General features: G+C 51.6%; 1 protein-coding gene across 1 annotated transcript in view; it reads right to left on the bottom strand.

Moving 5' to 3' along the window:
• Nucleotides 1–8,898: 8,898 nt before the first annotated feature.
• LOC142188591 (Na(+)/H(+) exchange regulatory cofactor NHE-RF1-like) overlaps nucleotides 8,899–21,547 on the bottom strand; it is a 28,684-nt gene continuing 16,035 nt past the window's right edge. Inside the window, 6 exon segments of the mRNA XM_075261885.1 lie at nucleotides 8,899–9,027; nucleotides 9,166–9,231; nucleotides 9,427–10,002; nucleotides 13,862–13,957; nucleotides 14,232–14,272; nucleotides 14,666–14,819. Of these exon segments, the coding sequence (XP_075117986.1) occupies nucleotides 9,829–10,002; nucleotides 13,862–13,957; nucleotides 14,232–14,272; nucleotides 14,666–14,819 (465 nt within the window). The 3' untranslated portion in view covers nucleotides 8,899–9,027; nucleotides 9,166–9,231; nucleotides 9,427–9,828.

Below are 21,547 nucleotides of genomic sequence, written 5' to 3'. Positions count from 1 at the left end.
CAAGCTACAACTATATACTAAACTGTTACACCTATATCTGTGGGTGGGAAGGGCTGAGTCACAGATCCTTCCCCCCTCACCTATACCAAGGAGAGCAGACTCCCTGTCTACTATGGACAATGCACAGTCCAGCATCTTCTTGGAGACACTGATCAGATTATCTCCACCCATTGTCCTCACTGGTCCTCACTAGTTAGAGGTATTTGCATACAATGTGCTAACACACTAGACCCGAATCAGCCAACTACACACTGATGTTTACAACAGGTTAGAGAATACATTCCACATGAAATATATATTACACATTGCCTATTGCCGGACTCTAACCATCCCGTGACATATACACTGCTATATACAGCTCTCTATTATATATACACTGCTATATACAGCTCTCTATAGTATATACACCGCTATATACAGCTCTCTATTATATATACACCGCTATATACAGCTCTCTATTATATATACACTGCTATATACAGCTCTCTATATTATATACACTGCTATATACGGCTCTCTATAGTATATACACTGCTATATACAGCTCTCTATAGTATATACACTGCTATATACAGCTCTCTATTATATATACACTGCTATATACAGCTCTCTATATTATATACACTGCTATATACGGCTCTCTATTATATATACACTGCTATATACGGCTCTCTATTATATATACACTGCTATATACAGCTCTCTATTATATATACACTGCTATATACAGCTCTCTATAGTATATACACCGCTATATACAGCTCTCTATTATATATACACCGCTATATACAGCTCTCTATAGTATATACACTGCTATATACAGCTCTCTATTATATATACACTGCTATATACAGCTCTCTATAGTATATACACTGCTATATACAGCTCTCTATAGTATATACACTGCTATATACACTGCTCTCTATAGTATATACACTGCTATATACGGCTCTCTATATTATATATACTGCTATATACGGCTCTCTATTATATATACACTGCTATATACGGCTCTCTATTATATATACACTGCTATATACGGCTCTCTATTATATATACACTGCTATATACAGCTCTCTATAGTATATACACTGCTATATACAGCTCTCTATATTATATACACTGCTATATACGGCTCTCTATTATATATACACTGCTATATACGGCTCTCTATTATATATACACTGCTATATACAGCTCTCTATTATATATACACTGCTATATACAGCTCTCTATAGTATATACACCGCTATATACAGCTCTCTATTATATATACACCGCTATATACAGCTCTCTATTATATATACACTGCTATATACAGCTCTCTATATTATATACACTGCTATATACGGCTCTCTATAGTATATACACTGCTATATACAGCTCTCTATAGTATATACACTGCTATATACAGCTCTCTATTATATATACACTGCTATATACAGCTCTCTATATTATATACACTGCTATATACGGCTCTCTATTATATATACACTGCTATATACGGCTCTCTATTATATATACACTGCTATATACAGCTCTCTATTATATATACACTGCTATATACAGCTCTCTATAGTATATACACCGCTATATACAGCTCTCTATTATATATACACCGCTATATACAGCTCTCTATAGTATATACACCGCTATATACAGCTCTCTATTATATATACACTGCTATATACAGCTCTCTATATTATATACACTGCTATATACGGCTCTCTATAGTATATACACTGCTATATACAGCTCTCTATAGTATATACACTGCTATATACGGCTCTCTATATTATATACACTGCTATATACAGCTCTCTATATTATATACACTGCTATATACAGCTCTCTATTATATATACACTGCTATATACGGCTCTCTATATTATATACACTGCTATATACAGCTCTCTATAGTATATACACTGCTATATACAGCTCTCTATAGTATATACACTGCTATATACAGCTCTCTATAGTATATACACTGCTATATACAGCTCTCTATATTATATATACTGCTATATACGGCTCTCTATATTATATACACTGCTATATACGGCTCTCTATATTATATACACTGCTATATACAGCTCTCTATATTATATACACTGCTATATACGGCTCTCTATATTATATACACTGCTATATACGGCTCTCTATAGTATATACACTGCTATATACAGCTCTCTATAGTATATACACTGCTATATACAGCTCTCTATATTATATATACTGCTATATACAGCTCTCTATATTATATACACTGCTATATACGGCTCTCTATAGTATATACACTGCTATATACGGCTCTCTATTATATATACACTGCTATATACAGCTCTCTATAGTATATACACTGCTATATACAGCTCTCTATAGTATATACACTGCTATACACGGCTCTCTATATTATATACACTGCTATATACGGCTCTCTATAGTATATACACTGCTATATACAGCTCTCTATATTATATACACTGCTATATACGGCTCTCTATAGTATATACACTGCTATATACAGCTCTCTATAGTATATACACTGCTATATACAGCTCTCTATAGTATATACACTGCTATATACGGCTCTCTATATTATATATACTGCTATATACAGCTCTCTATATTATATACACTGCTATATACGGCTCTCTATAGTATATACACTGCTATATACGGCTCTCTATTATATATACACTGCTATATACAGCTCTCTATAGTATATACACTGCTATATACAGCTCTCTATAGTATATACACTGCTATACACGGCTCTCTATATTATATACACTGCTATATACGGCTCTCTATAGTATATACACTGCTATATACAGCTCTCTATAGTATATACACTGCTATATACGGCTCTCTATATTATATACAATGCTATACACGGCTCTGTATATTATATACAATGCTATACACGGCTCTGTATAGTATATACACTGCTATATACGGCTCTCTATAGTATATACACTGGTATATACAGCTCTCTATAGTATATACACTGCTATATACAGCTCTCTATATTATATATACTGCTATATACAGCTCTCTATATTATATACACTGCTATATACTGCTCTCTATATTATATACAATGCTATACACGGCTCTGTATATTATATACACTGCTATATACAGCTCTCTATATTATATACAATGCTATATACAGCTCTCTATAGTATATACACTGGTATATACAGCTCTCTATAGTATATACACTGCTATATACAGCTCTCTATATTATATATACTGCTATATACTGCTCTCTATATTATATACAATGCTATACACGGCTCTGTATATTATATACAATGCTATACACGGCTCTGTATAGTATATACACTGCTATATACAGCTCTCTATTATATATACACTGCTATATACAGCTCTCTATAGTATATACACTGCTATATACAGCTCTCTATAGTATATACACTGCTATATACACTGCTCTCTATAGTATATACACTGCTATATACACTGCTCTCTATATTATATACACTGCTATATACAGCTCTCTATATTATATATACTGCTATATACTGCTCTCTATATTATATACAATGCTATACACGGCTCTGTATATTATATACAATGCTATACACGGCTCTGTATAGTATATACACTGCTATATACAGCTCTCTATAGTATATACACTGCTATATACAGCTCTCTATAGTATATACACCGCTATGAGGTGTTCGCTGTCCTGACAGGGGCCTCAGTCACTCTAGAAATGGCGCCGACATAGCAACCAATAAGAGAGCAGCTTAACAGATGACTGAAAGACAAGCCCTGATTGGTTGCCATAAACTACAAAGACAGAGAGCAGCCAATCACAGCTCAGCTTTCATTTCATATACTGGTCAGGTGGGCTGTAAGCTGCGCTGTGATAGGTTGCTATGTGTTACTATAGTGGATGCGGCCTGCAGTCGGCTCCCACTCCCTTCTGGGCCTTGTAGTTCTTCCGGCGTCTCCTCTCTCATTGACTTTAAGCTTTGGGAAGGTTTTTTGATCTACCGTATTTCTATTTCTTGGTCCTCACATTTGGTATCACAAGAACTGGAACAAACCCCACAATAGTGAGCGTGCTCAGGGGCGGAGCTATAAGGGGCACGGCGGTAGTCACCGGTACTGGGCCCTGGTCGCTGAGGGGACCCATAAAATACACCATTTCTATAGTTACTAGATTTATTTGGCAGTCTGACAAGTAAAGGGGCTGATAAAGCTAAGGACATGTCCATCTTAAAGGGATATTCTGGTCAGAGGCAGAAGTTGAGCCCCAGCCTGCGACTTTAAGGGACGTCCTGTTCGGCGTCAGCGATGTGATATATATAATGGACGGACGGGGCGCCCTGGAGGACCGAAAGATGGAGGAGAAGCTCAAGCAACTGGATGGGAGTGAGCCAGCAGGTAGGGACCTAACGTCACTATGGGGGGCACTTACTGCACAGGCGCCAATAAGGGGCAGCATACTGTATGTGTGTATATATAGGGGGGAGCCTGTAAAGGGGGCATTATAGCATGTGGGGGTCAGGAAAGAGCCCTGTCTGAACATTCATTTGTACCAGAGCCTGTGTGGGCCCCTCTCCGTTGGCTTCTATGGGAGCCTGTGTGGGCCCCTCCATTGGCTTGCACCGGAGCCTGTGTGGCCCTCTCCATTAGCTTCTATGGGAGCCTGTGTGACTCCCTCCATTGGCTTCTATGAGAGCCTGTGTGGCCCCCTCTCCATCGGCTTGCACCGGAGCCTGTGTGGCCCTCTCCATTAGCTTCTATGGGAGCCTGTGTGACCCCCTCCATTGGCTTCTATGAGAGCCTGTGTGGCCCCCTCTCCATCGGCTTGCACCGGAGCCTGTGTGGCCCTCTCCATTGGCTTCTATGGGAGCCTGTGTGGCCCTCTCCATTAGCTTCTATGGGAGCCTGTGTGACCCCCTCCATTGGCTTCTATGAGAGCCTGTGTGGCCCCCTCTCCATCGGCTTGCACCGGAGCCTGTGTGGCCCTCTCCATTGGCTTCTATGGGAGCCTGTGTGGCCCCCTCTCCGTTGGCTTGCACCGGAGCCTGTGTGGCCCCCTCCATTGGCTTGTACAGGAGCCTGTGTGGCCCCCTCTCCGTTGGCTTGCACCAGAGCCTGTGTGGCCCCCTCTCCGTTGGCTTCTATGGGAGCCTGTGTGGCCCTCTCCATTGGCTTCTATGGGAGCCTGTGTGGCCCCCCTCTCCGTTGGCTTCTATGGGAGCCTGTGTGGCCCCCTCCCTTGTGGGCACATACGGCCTTATATACAGGTCCCAGAAGGAGGAGACCTCTGTACATGATATCAATGACGCTCTATATTGTTCCATGTGAAGGCTCTATCAGATTATCATTTGCTCAGCGGCGCCCCCTCTATTCCTTGGCGTCTCCTGATCTCCAGGATCTACTCAGTGACCTCACCCGATGACATCATTCACTTCTCTCCCACCCGGAATACAAATACAAGTAGTAAGACTGGAGGCGGGGCCTGGATCGGGTGCGGGGCCTCCCTGTGTACACCCGGGTGACGGCCGCCGTATCTCAGATTAGTCATCATGGTACATAAATGTCGCCACATTCTGAGCCTGAACCTCCCGACCAGGTAATGTGGGGGAGAAGATCAAGAGACGAGGAAGATGGAGCAGAACCCCGACAACATGGCCGACATGGCAGTGGCCTAGAGCCCTGATGCTAGAAACAAGCATTCACATTGCCGCTCCTTTAAGACATTGGAAGCAGTAACAGAACATGGAGGAGGCGGCAGCATGAAGTCTGGAGACCCCTTTAAGGACGGCCTTGTACATCTTACAGCTCTTACTAGACAAGAAGGCCCCGACCCCCCAACACCCAGCGGCCGCATTACAGTCAGGACGGCGCGACTATTCTACGAGCCTAACAGACCCCCCCCCCCCAACAATGGTGTAACAGGGAACCCCCGGCCCCTCCCTGCCCTAGACTGCAGAGTATTCTCTCCCCCCCCCCCTAGACTGCAGAGTATTCATCCCCCCCCCCAGACTGCAGAGTATTCATCCCCCCCCCTAGACTGCAGAGTATTCATCCCCCCCCCCAGACTGCAGAGTATTCATCCCCCCCCCCCAGACTGCAGAGTATTCATCCCCCCCCCTAGACTGCAGAGTATTCATCCCCCCCCCCAGACTGCAGAGTATTCATCCCCCCCCCCCAGACTGCAGAGTATTCTCTCCCCCCCCCCCAGACTGCAGAGTATTCATCCCCCCCCCCAGACTGCAGAGTATTCATCCCCCCCCCTAGACTGCAGAGTATTCATCCCCCCCCCTAGACTGCAGAGTATTCATCCCCCCCCCCCAGACTGCAGAGTATTCATCCCCCCCCCCAGACTGCAGAGTATTCATCCCCCCCCCTAGACTGCAGAGTATTCATCCCCCCCCCCAGACTGCAGAGTATTCTCTCCCCCCCCCCCTAGACTGCAGAGTATTCATCCCCCCCCCAGACTGCAGAGTATTCATCCCCCCCCCCCCAGACTGCAGAGTATTCATCCCCCCCCCTAGACTGCAGAGTATTCATCCCCCCCCCCCCAGACTGCAGAGTATTCATCCCCCCCCCCAGACTGCAGAGTATTCATCCCCCCCCCTAGACTGCAGAGTATTCATCCCCCCCCCCCCAGACTGCAGAGTATTCATCCCCCCCCCTAGACTGCAGAGTATTCATCCCCCCCCCCAGACTGCAGAGTATTCATCCCCCCCCCCAGACTGCAGAGTATTCATCCCCCCCCTACACTGCAGAGTATTCTCTCCCCCCCCCCTAGACTGCAGAGTATTCATCCCCCCCTCCCCCCTAGACTGCAGAGTATTCTCTCTCTCTCCCCCCCCCCGCCTCACTGCCCTAGACTGCAGAGTATTCATCCCCCCCCCTAGACTGCAGAGTATTCTCTCTCTCTCCCCCCTAGACTGCAGAGTATTCATCCCCCCCCCTAGACTGCAGAGTATTCTCTCTCTCTCCCCCCCGCCTCACTGCCCTAGACTGCAGAGTATTCATCCCCCCCCCTAGACTGCAGAGTATTCATCCCCCCCCCTAGACTGCAGAGTATTCATCCCCCCCCCTAGACTGCAGAGTATTCATCCCCCCCCAGACTGCAGAGTATTCATCCCCCCCCCAGACTGCAGAGTATTCATCCCCCCCTAGACTGCAGAGTATTCATCCCCCCCCCTAGACTGCAGAGTATTCATCCTCCCCTCCCCCCCTAGACTGCAGAGTATTCATCCCCCCCTCCCCCCCTAGACTGCAGAGTATTCTCTCTCTCTCCCCCCCCCCCTCACTGCCCTAGACTGCAGAGTATTCATCCCCCCCCCCTAGACTGCAGAGTATTCATCCCCCCCCCAGACTGCAGAGTATTCATCCCCCCCTCCCCCCCTAGACTGCAGAGTATTCTCTCCCCCCCCCCTAGACTGCAGAGTATTCATCCCCCCCTCCCCCCCTAGACTGCAGAGTATTCTCTCTCTCTCCCCCCCCGCCTCACTGCCCTAGACTGCAGAGTATTCATCCCCCCCCCCCCCTAGACTGCAGAGTATTCTCTCTCTCTCTCTCTCCCCCCCCGCCTCACTGCCCTAGACTGCAGAGTATTCATCCCCCCCCTAGACTGCAGAGTATTCATCCCCCCCCCCCAGACTGCAGAGTATTCTCTCCCCCCCCCCTAGACTGCAGAGTATTCATCCCCCCCCCCCAGACTGCAGAGTATTCTCTCCCCCCCCCCTAGACTGCAGAGTATTCACCCCCCCCTAGACTGCAGAGTATTCATCCCCCCCCCAGACTGCAGAGTATTCATCCCCCCCCCAGACTGCAGAGTATTCATCCCCCCCCCCCCTAGACTGCAGAGTATTCTCTCCCCCCCCCCCTAGACTGCAGAGTATTCATCCCCCCCTAGACTGCAGAGTATTCTCTCTCCCCCCCCCGCCTCACTGCCCTAGACTGCAGAGTATTCATCCCCCCCCCCTAGACTGCAGAGTATTCATCCCCCCCCCCCCCAGACTGCAGAGTATTCATCCCCCCCCCTAGACTGCAGAGTATTCATCCCCCCCCCTAGACTGCAGAGTATTCATCCCCCCCCCTAGACTGCAGAGTATTCATCCCCCCCCCCCAGTCTGCAGAGTATTCATCCCCCCCCCCCTAGTCTGCAGAGTATTCATCCCCCCCCCTAGACTGCAGAGTATTCATCCCCCCCCCCTAGACTGCAGAGTATTCATCCCCCCCCCCCAGTCTGCAGAGTATTCATCCCCCCCCCCTAGTCTGCAGAGTATTCATCCCCCCCCCCCCTAGTCTGCAGAGTATTCATCCCCCCCCCCCTAGTCTGCAGAGTATTCATCCCCCCCCCCCTAGTCTGCAGAGTATTCTCTCTCTCTCCCCCCCCCCCCCGCCTCACTGCCCTAGACTGCAGAGTATTCCACATCAGGCCACCCCCCACCCCCACATGTGGCTCTTTAGGATGGAGAAGACCTTCCTATACCAGGGACCCTCTACAGCCTCAGGTATTACATATATGATACAGATAACACCCCCTCCTCCTATTGAGGACCCTACACGTGACACCTCCCATACTGTGACCTACATGGGGTGTACAGACCAGGTTTACTCCAATCTAAATCCTCCACACACTGATACAAGTTCAGTCTCATGTCTGGGGTGATGGACTGACCTTCCCCCCCCACCAGGAGGGACCTCTAGGGGCACAGGGTGAGACCCCCCCAATGAGGGCACAAAGGGCTGACGATGCCTAGACTTGCCATAGGACAATGTGCAGACTGCAGGGTTAGTCCCTTCCGGTCCTCTTCTCCCAGAATGTTCTAGACACGCTGCCCGGAGGATCCCCCTTTAATGTGTAACCCAAAGACCCCACACAAGAGATAAAAGTAAAGATCTGTATTCAGCTACATAGCAAAATATCGGCGACCATCATACAAACATTAGAAAATCTCAGAACAGACAAAAATCAGTGAAAAGTCAGCAGGACCGTAAAGAGTCTGTGAAATGGAACTAAGAGGTAATACAGGGGGGGCCACGGGCGAGCCACTGACCACGTAATATAGGAGGGCAATGGGCGAACCACTGACCACGTATTACAGGAGGGCCACGGGCAACCCACCTAATACAGGAGGGCCATGGGCAAGCCACTGACCATGTATTACAGGAGGGCCACTGGTGAGCCACCTGACCACGTCATACAGGAGGGCCACCCACCTAATACAGGAGGGCCACGGGCGAGCCACTGACCACGTAATATAGGAGGGCAATGGGCGAACCACTGACCACGTATTACAGGAGGGCAATGGGCAGACCACTGACCACGTAATATAGGGGGGGCCACAGGTGAGCCACTGATCATGTATTACAGGGGGCCACGGGCGAGCCACTGACCAGGTATTACAGGAGGACCACCTGCAGACACAGAAGCAGCGTTTATGGCCAGAGATGACACGTATGCAGTGATTAGACTATTAGGGGTCACTGAGCCAAGTGGTTGTAGGTCCCTGGAGTATATATGTATATACGTGGCAGGGACCAGTCATAGCCCAGCAGTGCAGTGTGTAAACAGGAGAGGCGGTCATCCATTCTGACCCAGTGGCCACGACATGAAGAAGCCTTGCCCCCCAGTTAGTATGGAGCATTACAGCCACGTGGTAAATGGACGGATCCACAGGTCAACAAGAGGTTAACAAGCATGGACCTTCACTGAGCGACCCCACACAACGGGCAATAACCGGTCTCTGCAGGGAACAGGACGGAGGGGTGGGGGCTGGAGACGCTGATTTGTGTGGCTGGGGACGGGCCAAGGGGTCACAGGCTGCCAAAAACTTCTTTTCTTTTATTCCAGTCCATAGGGGGCGCCTTCTTCTGGGAACGCTTCTGGTGGGCTCGCTCCTTCGCAACCGCCAGGGACAGGTTAAGATCCAGGGGGTCGGTTCCAGGCAGCGGGTCACCGTCAGGGGAGAGGACAGAAACCGGAACATCCTAAAATACAAAGACGCCATCTCAGATTCACAGAAGTTTTACAACAAGTGGCACCAGTATACAGCTAACCCCCCCTCCCAGTATATAGCACTGTATATAGGATGGCACAACCCCCAGTATATAGCTATATGTATGTATATAGGATGGCAGACCCCCCAGTATATAGCTATATGTATGTAGTATATAGGATGGCAGACCCCCCCAGTATATAGCACTGTATATAGGATGGCAGAACCCCCAGTATATAGCTATATGTATGTAGTATATAGGATGGCAGACCCCCCCCAGTATATAGCACTGTATATAGGATGGCAGAACCCCCAGTATATAGCTATATGTATGTAGTATATAGGGCACAGGAAGACAACCCCCCCCCCCCAGTATATAGCACTGTATATAGGATGGCACAACCCCCAGTATATAGCTATATGTATGTAGTATATAGGATGGCAGACCCCCCCAGTATATAGCACTGTATATAGGATGGCAGAACCCCCAGTATATAGCTATATGTATGTTTATAGGATGGCACAACCCCCAGTATATAGCTATATGTATGTATATAGGATGGCAGACCCCCCAGTATATAGCACTGTATATAGGATGGCAGAACCCCCAGTATATAGCTATATGTATGTAGTATATAGGGCACAGGAAGACAACCCCCCAGTATATAGCTATATGTATGTATATAGGATGGCAGAACCCCCAGTATATAGCTATATGTATGTAGTATATAGGGCACAGGAAGACAACCCCCCAGTATATAGCTATATGTATGCACTGTATATAGGATGGCAGAACCCCCAGTATATAGCTATATGTATGTATATAGGATGGCAGACCCCCTAGTATATAGCTATATGTATGTATATAGGATGGCAGACCCCCCAGTATATAGCACTGTATATAGGATGGCACAACCCCCAGTATATAGCTATATGTATGTATATAGGATGGCAGAACCCCCAGTATATAGCTATATGTATGTATATAGGATGGCAGACCCCCCCAGTATATAGCTATATGTATGTATATAGGATGGCAGACCCCCCAGTATATAGCACTGTATATAGGATGGCAGAACCCCCAGTATATAGCTATATGTATGTATATAGGATGGCAGACCCCCCCAGTATATAGCACTGTATATAGGATGGCAGAACCCCCAGTATATAGCTATATGTATGTATATAGGATGGCAGACCCCCTAGTATATAGCTATATGTATGTATATAGGATGGCAGACCCCCCCAGTATATAGCACTGTATATAGGATGGCACAACCCCCAGTATATAGCTATATGTATGTAGTATATAGGATGGCACAACCCCCAGTATATAGCTATATGTATGTATATAGGATGGCAGACCCCCCAGTATATAGCACTGTATATAGGATGGCACAACCCCCAGTATATAGCTATATGTATGTAGTATATAGGATGGCACAACCCCCAGTATATAGCTATATGTATGTATATAGGATGGCAGACCCCCCAGTATATAGCACTGTATATAGGATGGCACAACCCCCAGTATATAGCTATATGTATGTATATAGGATGGCAGAACCCCCAGTATATAGCTATATGTATGTATATAGGATGGCAGAACCCCCAGTATATAGCTATATGTATGTATATAGGATGGCAGAACCCCCAGTATATAGCTATATGTATGTATATAGGATGGCAGAACCCCCAGTATATAGCTATATGTATGTATATAGGATGGCAGAACCCCCAGTATATAGCTATATGTATGTATATAGGATGGCAGAACCCCCAGTATATAGCTATATGTATGTAGTATATAGGGCACAGGAAGACAACCCCCCCAGTATATAGCTATATGTATGTAGTATGTGGGGCACAGGATGGCAGAACCCCCCAGTATATAGCTATATGTATGTATATAGGATGGCAGACCCCCCCCCCCCCAGTATATAGCTATATGTATGTAGTATATAGGGCACAGGAAGACAACCCCCCCAGTATATAGCTATATGTATGTATATAGGATGGCAGAACCCCCAGTATATAGCTATATGTATGTATATAGGATGGCAGAACCCCCAGTATATAGCACTGTATATAGGATGGCAGAACCCCCAGTATATAGCTATATGTAGTATATGGGGCACAGGATGGCAGAACCCCCAGTATATAGCACTGTATATAGGATGGAAGAACCCCCAGTATATAGCTATATGTATGTAGTATGTGGGGCACAGGATGGCAGAACCCCCCAGTATATAGCTATATGTATGTATATAGGATGGCAGAAGCCCCCAGTATATAGCTATATGTATGTATATAGGATGGCAGAACCCCCAGTATATAGCACTGTATATAGGATGGCAGAACCCCCAGTATATAGCTATATGCATGTAGTATATAGGGCACAGGAAGACAACCCCCCCCCCAGTATATAGCTATATGTATGTAGTATGTGGGGCACAGGATGGCAGAAGCCCCCAGTATATAGCTATATGTATGTATATAGGATGGCAGAAGCCCCCAGTATATAGCTATATGTATGTATATAGGATGGCAGAACCCCCAGTATATAGCACTGTATATAGGAAGGCAGAACCCCCAGTATATAGCTATATGTATGTATATAGGATGGCAGAACCCCCAGTATATAGCACTGTATATAGGATGGCAGAACCCCCAGTATATAGCACTGTATATAGGAAGGCAGAACCCCCAGTATATAGCTGTATGTATATAGGATGGCAGACCCCCCCAGTATATAGCACTGTATATAGGATGGCAGACCCCCCCCAGTATATAGCTATATGTATGTAGTATGTGGGGCACAGGATGGCAGAACCCCCCAGTATATAGCACTGTATATAGGATGGCAGACCCCCCAGTATATAGCACTGTATATAGGATGGCAGAACTCCCCCCCAGTATATAGTTATATGCATGTATATAGGATGGCAGACCCCCCCAGTATATAGCACTGTATATAGGATGGCAGATCCCCCAGTATATAGCTATATGTATGTAGTACATAGGAAGGCACAACCCCCAGTATATAGCTATATGTATGTAGTATGTGGGGCACAGGATGGCAGAACCCCCCCAGTATATAGCACTGTATATAGGATGGCAGACCCCCCAGTATATAGCACTGTATATAGGATGGCAGAACTCCCCCCCAGTATATAGCTATATGTATGTATATAGGATGGCAGAACCCCCAGTATATAGCTATATGTATGTAGTATATAGGGCACAGGATGGCAGAACCCCCCAGTATATAGCTATATGTATGTAGTATATAGGGCACAGGAAGGAACAACCCCCCAGTATATAGCACTGTATATAGGATGGCAGACCCTCCCAGTATATAGCTCTGTATATAGGATGGCAGAACCCCCAGTATATAGCTATATGTATATAGGATGGCAGACCCCCCAGTATATAGCACTGTATATAGGATGGCACAACCCCCAGTATATAGCTATATGTAGTATATGGGGCACAGGATGGCAGAACCTCCAGTATATAGCTATATGTATGTAGTATATAGGGCACAGGATGGCAGAACCTCCAGTATATAGCTATATGTATGTAGTATATAGGATGGCAGAACCTCCAGTATATAGCTATATGTATGTAGTATATGGGGCACAGGATGGCACAACCCCCCCCAGTATATAGCTATACGTATATAGTATATAGGGCACAGCTGACAGAAAGACACACACACACACACACACACTTTGGTGTCTCTTCCCAGTCACCGGCACTCATCATTAATGCACCGACTGCTTTCTCCCCAGACACATGCATGCCCGGCCAGACCAGTATGGAGGACACCGGGTAACTACTAGAATTACCTTCTGGTTCTCCGGGGTGGGGGGCAGAGGCTCTGGAGAGGACACGGGGGAGTCTCGGGGGGTCTCATTGTCCAAGTGCCCGTCTGACCGCTCCTCCTGCAGCAGAAAACAGGTTAATAGTCAGGTGACCATATAGGAAGGGGGGGGGGGGGGCATAGGGATCTGTCAGTTTCGGCATTCCCCCTCCCCCGGCCTCCTAATTCTCAGGTCTCAGCCTCTGTAGGACTCATGGGGACATCCCTGAGGCCCATTATAGTGTAGAGACATGCCCGGCTGCAGCAGAGTGTGCAGGTTATGGATGGAATAGCTGTGTGACGAAAACTGACATAATACAGAGAGACGCCTTAGCCCTGTGTGAACACGCACTTACCTTCTCAACGCCTCCATTGGCAAATTTCTGTGGCAGCGGACCTGCAAAATAAAGAGACCATTAGCCCTCGTACATTCTGTATGTGACAGTCTGGGGGTTGTAGTGCACCAATGTCCACAGGAGGGGGGGGGGGGGGGGGGTGGATGGAAACACCAGGACCCCCCAGGAGGGGAAACACCAGGACCCCCCAGGAGTGACCTGCACCCAGGCTATGGAGCACGTCAGCATGTAGGAGCAGGATTAGGATTATATTAGCGGATTACACAGAATCCCCAGAGAGGAACAACAAGTCCCAGACAAATGGTAAGACCCCCCCCCCCCCCCCCCCTACACGGGGCCCGAACATCCGGCTCACGCTCCGGCCTTGTAATCTGGTTAAGCAGATTGTAGGGGGGAGGGGCGGGCGACAAATCCCTCACAATCCCATCACTCACCTGTCAGGTGTTCCTGTCCCGGGGTCACATGACATTCCTGGAAGTATTTATCCGTCTCTGGATCCACCACCAGCAGAGACGTCTCCTCGCCCCCCGCTTTAATGGCCGACACCACATCCGCATGTTGCTTCCCCAACATGCTCTCCCCATTTACCTGAAACAGAGGAGATTATTACAGCGCCCCCCCAGGGAAGGAGCAGAACAGCAGCCACTGACACCAGTCACCTAGAGGCCTGTCCTGTCCACCAGTACTCTACAGCGCCCCCCCAGGGAAGGAGCAGAACAGCAGCCACTGACACCAGTCACCTAGAGGCCTGTCCTGTCCACCAGTACTCTACAGCGCCCCCCCAGGGAAGGAGCAGAACAGCAGCCACTGACACCAGTCACCTAGAGGCCTGTCCTGTCCACCAGTACTCTACAGCGCCCCCCCAGGGAAGGAGCAGAACAGCAGCCACTGACACCAGTCACCTAGAGGCCTGTCCTGTCCACCAGTACTCTACAGCGCCCCCCCAGAGAAGGAGCAGAACAGCAGCCACTGACACCAGTCACCTAGAGGCCTGTCCTGTCCACCAGTACTCTACAGCGCCCCCCCAGGGAAGGAGCAGAACAGCAGCCACTGACACCAGTCACCTAGAGGCCTGTCCTGTCCACCAGTACTCTACAGCGCCCCCCCAGAGAAGGAGCAGAGCAGCAGCCACTGACACCAGTCACCTAGAGGCCTGTCCTGTCCACCAGTACTCTACAGCGCCCCCCAGGGAAGAAGGAGCAGAACAGCAGCCACTGACACCAGTCACCTAGAGGCCTGTCCTGTCCACCAGTACTCTACAGCGCCCCCCAGGGAAGGAGCAGAACAGCAGCCACTGACACCAGTCACCTAGAGGCCTGTCCTGTCCACCAGTACTCTACAGCGCCCCCCAGGGAAGGAGCAGAACAGCAGCCACTGACACCAGTCACCTAGAGGCCTGTCCTGTCCACCAGTACTCTACAGCGCCCCCCCAGGGAAGGAGCAGAGCAGCAGCCACTGACACCAGTCACCTAGAGGCCTGTCCTGTCCACCAGTACTCTACAGCGCCCCCCAGAGAAGGAGCAGAGCAGCAGCCACTGACACCAGTCACCTAGAGGCCTGTCCTGTCCACCAGTACTCTACAGCGCCCCCCCAGGGAAGGAGCAGAACAGCAGCCACTGACACCAGTCACCTAGAGGCCTGTCCTGTCCACCAGTACTCTACAGCGCCCCCCCAGGGAAGGAGCAGAGCAGCAGCCACTGACACCAGTCACCTAGAGGCCTGTCCTGTCCACCAGTACTCTACAGCGCCCCCCCAGGGAAGGAGCAGAACAGCAGCCACTGACACCAGTCACCTAGAGGCCTGTCCTGTCCACCAGTACTCTACAGCGCCCCCCCAGGGAAGGAGCAGAACAGCAGCCACTGACACCAGTCACCTAGAGGCCTGTCCTGTCCACCAGTACTCTACAGCGCCCCCCCAGAGAAGGAGCAGAACAGCAGCCACTGACACCAGTCACCTAGAGGCCTGTCCTGTCCACCAGTACTCTACAGCGCCCCCCCAGGGAAGGAGCAGAGCAGCAGCCACTGACACCAGTCACCTAGAGGCCTGTCCTGTCCACCAGTACTCTACAGCGCCCCCCAGGGAAGAAGGAGCAGAACAGCAGCCACTGACACCAGTCACCTAGAGGCCTGTCCTGTCCACCAGTACTCTACAGCGCCCCCCAGGGAAGGAGCAGAACAGCAGCCACTGACACCAGTCACCTAGAGGCCTGTCCTGTCCACCAGTACTCTACAGCGCCCCCCCAGGGAAGGAGCAGAGCAGCAGCCACTGACACCAGTCACCTAGAGGCCTGTCCTGTCCACCAGTACTCTACAGCGCCCCCCCAGGGAAGGAGCAGAGCAGCAGCCACTGACACCAGTCACCTAGAGGCCTGTCCTGTCCACCAGTACTCTACAGCGCCCCCCCAGGGAAGGAGCAGAACAGCAGCCACTGACACCAGTCACCTAGAGGCCTGTCCTGTCCACCAGTACTCTACAGCGCCCCCCCAGGGAAGGAGCAGAACAGCAGCCACTGACACCAGTCACCTAGAGGCCTGTCCTGTCCACCAGTACTCTACAGCGCCCCCCCAGGGAAGGAGCAGAACAGCAGCCACTGACACCAGTCACCTAGAGGCCTGTCCTGTCCACCAGTACTCTACAGCGCCCCCCCAGAGAAGGAGCAGAACAGCAGCCACTGACACCAGTCACCTAGAGGCCTGTCCTGTCCACCAGTACTCTACAGCGCCCCCCCAGAGAAGGAGCAGAACAGCAGCCACTGACACCAGTCACCTAGAGGCCTGTCCTGTCCACCAGTACTCTACAGCGCCCCCCAGGGAAGGAGCAGAGCAGCAGCCACTGACACCAGTCACCTAGAGGCCTGTCCTGTCCACCAATACTCTACAGCGCCCCCCAGGGAAGGAGCAGAGCAGCAGCCACTGACACCAGTCACCTAGAGGCCTGTCCTGTCCACCAGTACTCTACAGCGCCCCCCAGGGAAGGAGCGGAACAGCAGCCACTGACACCAGTCACCTAGAGGCCTGTCCTGTCCACCAGTACTCTACAGCGCCCCCCCAGGGAAGGAGCAGAGCAGCAGCCACTGACACCAGTCACCTAGAGGCCTGTCCTGTCCACCAGTACTCTACAGCGCCCCCCCAGGGAAGGAGCAGAACAGCAGCCACTGACACCAGTCACCTAGAGGCCTGTCCTGTCCACCAGTACTCTACAGCGCCCCCCCAGGGAAGGAGCAGAACAGCAGCCACTGACACCAGTCACCTAGAGGCCTGTCCTGTCCACCAGTACTCTACAGCGCCCCCCCAGGGAAGGAGCAGAGCAGCAGCCACTGACACCAGTCACCTAGAGGCCTGTCCTGTCCACCAGTACTCTACAGCGCCCCCCAGGGAAGGAGCAGAACAGCAGCCACTGACACCAGTCACCTAGAGGCCTGTCCTGTCCACCAGTACTCTACAGCGCCCCCCCAGGGAAGGAGCAGAGCAGCAGCCACTGACACCAGTCACCTAGAGGCCTGTCCTGTCCACCAGTACTCTACAGCGCCCCCCAGAGAAGGAGCAGAGCAGCAGCCACTGACACCAGTCACCTAGAGGCCTGTCCTGTCCACCAGTACTCTACAGCGCCCCCCCAGGGAAGGAGCAGAGCAGCAGCCACTGACACCAGTCACCTAGAGGCCTGTCCTGTCCACCAGTACTCTACAGCGCCCCCCCAGGGAAGAAGGAGCAGAACAGCAGCCACTGACACCAGTCACCTAGAGGCCTGTCCTGTCCACCAGTACTCTACAGCGCCCCCCCAGGGAAGGAGCAGAACAGCAGCCACTGACACCAGTCACCTAGAGGCCTGTCCTGTCCACCAGTACTCTACAGCGCCCCCCCAGGGAAGGAGCAGAACAGCAGCCACTGACACCAGTCACCTAGAGGCCTGTCCTGTCCACCAGTACTCTACAGCGCCCCCCCAGGGAAGGAGCAGGAACAGCAGCCACTGACACCAGTCACCTAGAGGCCTGTCCTGTCCACCAGTACTCTACAGCGCCCCCCCAGGGAAGGAGCAGAACAGCAGCCACTGACACCAGTCACTAGAGGCCTGTCCTGTCCACCAGTACTCTACAGCGCCCCCCCAGAGAAGGAGCAGAACAGCAGCCACTGACACCAGTCACCTAGAGGCCTGTCCTGTCCACCAGTACTCTACAGCGCCCCCCAGGGAAGGAGCAGAGCAGCAGCCACTGACACCAGTCACCTAGAGGCCTGTCCTGTCCACCAATACTCTACAGCGCCCCCCAGAGATGGAGCAGAACAGCAGCCACTGACACCAGTCACCTAGAGGCCTGTCCTGTCCACCAGTACTCTACAGCGCCCCCCAGAGATGGAGCAGAACAGCAGCCACTGACACCAGTCACCTAGAGGCCTGTCCTGTCCACCAGTACTCTACAGCGCCCCCCAGGAGAAGGAGCAGAACTGCAGCCACTGACACCAGTCACCTAGAGGCCTGTCTGTCCACCAGTACTCTACAGCGCCCCCCAGGGAAGAAGGAGCAGAACTGCAGCCACTGACACCAGTCACCTAGAGGCCTGTCCTGTCCACCAGTACTCTACAGCGCCCCCCCAGAGATGGAGCAGAACAGCAGCCACTGACACCAGTCACCTAGAGGCCTGTCCTGTCCACCAGTACTCTACAGCGCCCCCCCAGGGAAGGAGCAGAACACCAGCCACTGACACCAGTCACCTAGAGGCCTGTCCTGTCCACCAGTACTCTACAGCGCCCCCCAGAGATGGAGCAGAACAGCAGCCACTGACACCAGTCACCTAGAGGCCTGTCCTGTCCACCAGTACTCTACAGCGCCCCCCAGGAAAGCGGAGCAGAACAGCAGCCACTGACACCAGTCACCTAGAGGCCTGTCCTGTCCACCAGTACTCTACAGCGCCCCCCCAGGGAAGGAGCAGAACAGCAGCCACCAGTCACCTAGAGGCCTGTCCTGTCCACCAGTACTCTACAGCGCCCCCCCAGGGAAGGAGCAGAACAGCAGCCACTGACACAGTCACCTAGAGGCCTGTCCTGTCCACCAGTACTCTACAGCGCCCCCCCCAGGGAAGGAGCAGAACTGCAGCCACTGACACCAGTCACCTAGAGGCCTGTCCTGTCCACCAGTACTCTACAGCGCCCCCCAGAGATGGAGCAGAACAGCAGCCACTGACACCAGTCACCTAGAGGCCTGTCCTGTCCACCAGTACTCTACAGCGCCCCCCCAGGGAAGGAGCAGAACAGCAGCCACTGACACCAGTCACCTAGAGGCCTGTCCTGTCCACCAGTACTCTACAGCGCCCCCCAGGGAAGGAGCAGAACAGCAGCCACTGACGACCAGTCACCTAGAGGCCTGTCCTGTCCACCAGTACTCTACAGCGCCCCCCCAGGGAAGGAGCAGAACAGCAGCCACTGACACCGGTCACCTAGAGGCCTGTCCTGTCCACCAGTACTCTACAGCGCCCCCCCCAGGGAAGGAGCAGAGCAGCAGCCACTGACACCAGTCACCTAGAGGCCTGTCCTGTCCACCAGTACTCTACAGCGCCCCCAGGGAAGGAGCAGAACAGCAGCCACTGACACCAGTCACCTAGAGGCCTGTCCTGTCCACCAGTACTCTACAGCGCCCCCCCAGGGAAGGAGCAGAACAGCAGCCACTGACACCGGTCACCTAGAGGCCTGTCCTGTCCACCAGTACTCTACAGCGCCCCCCCAGGGAAGGAGCAGAGCAGCAGCCACTGACACCAGTCACCTAGAGGCCTGTCCTGTCCACCAGTACTCTACAGCGCCCCCCAGGAAGAAGGAGCAGAACAGCAGCCACTGACACCAGTCACCTAGAGGCCTGTCCTGTCCACCAGTACTCTACAGCGCCCCCCCAGGGAAGGAGCGGAACTGCAGCCACCAGTCACCTAGAGGCCTGTCCTGTCCACCAGTACTCTACAGCGCCCCCCCCCAGGGAAGAAGGAGCAGAACAGCAGCCACTGACACCAGTCACCTAGAGGCCTGTCCTGTCCACCAGTACTCTACAGCGCCCCCCCAGGGAAGGAGCAGAACAGCAGCCACTGACACCAGTCACCTAGAGGCCTGTCCTGTCCACCAGTACTCTACAGCGCCCCCCCAGGGAAGGAGCAGAACAGCAGCCACTGACACCAGTCACCTAGAGGCCTGTCCTGTCCACCAGTACTCTACAGCGCCCCCCCAGGGAAGGAGCAGAACAGCAGCCACTGACACCAGTCACCTAGAGGCCTGTCCTGTCCACCAGTACTCTACAGCGCCCCCCCAGAGAAGGAGCAGAACAGCAGCCACTGACACCAGTCACCTAGAGGCCTGTCCTGTCCACCAGTACTCTACAGCGCCCCCCCAGGGAAGGAGCAGAACAGCAGCCACTGACACCAGTCACCTAGAGGCCTGTCCTGTCCACCAGTACTCTACAGCGCCCCCCAGGGAAGGAGCAGAACAGCAGCCACTGACACCAGTCACCTAGAGGCCTGTCCTGTCCACCAGTACTCTACAGCGCCCCCCAGAGATGGAGCAGAACAGCAGCCACTGACACCAGTCACCTAGAGGCCTGTCCTGTCCACCAGTACTCTACAGTGCCCCCCCAGGGAAGGAGCAGAACAGCAGCCACTGACACCAGTCACCTAGAGGCCGGTCCTGTCCACCAGTACTCTACAGCGCCCCCCAGGGAAGAGGAGCAGAACAGCAGCCACTGACACCAGTCACCTAGAGGCCTGTCCTGTCCACCAGTACTCTACAGCGCCCCCCCCAGGGAAGGAGCGGAACTGCAGCCACCAGTCACCTAGAGGCCTGTCCTGTCCACCAGTACTCTACAGCGCCCCCCAGGGAAGGAGCAGAACAGCAGCCACTGACACCAGTCACTAGAGGCCTGTCCTGTCCACCAGTACTCTACAGCGCCCCCAGGGAAGAAGGAGCAGAACAGCAGCCACTGACACCAGTCACCTAGAGGCCTGTCCTGTCCACCAGTACTCTACAGCGCCCCCCAGGGAAGAAGGAGCAGAACAGCAGCCACTGACAACAGTCACCTAGAGGCCTGTCCTGTCCACCAGTACTCTACAGCGCCCCCCAGGGAAGAAGGAGCAGAACAGCAGCCACTGACAACAGTCACCTAGAGGCCTGTCCTGTCCACCAGTACTCTACAGCGCCCCCCAGGGAAGAAGGAGCAGAACAGCAGCCACTGACACCAGTCACCTAGAGGCCTGTCCTGTCCACCAGTACTCTACAGCGCCCCCCAGAGATGGAGCAGAACAGCAGCCACTGACACCAGTCACCTAGAGGCCTGTCCTGTCCACCAGTACTC

The sequence above is a fragment of the Leptodactylus fuscus genome, unplaced genomic scaffold (genome assembly GCF_031893055.1).
Source record: "Leptodactylus fuscus isolate aLepFus1 unplaced genomic scaffold, aLepFus1.hap2 HAP2_SCAFFOLD_56, whole genome shotgun sequence".
Taxonomy (NCBI): Eukaryota; Metazoa; Chordata; class Amphibia; order Anura; family Leptodactylidae; genus Leptodactylus; species Leptodactylus fuscus.
This window is presented reverse-complemented; position numbering and strand designations above follow the sequence as displayed.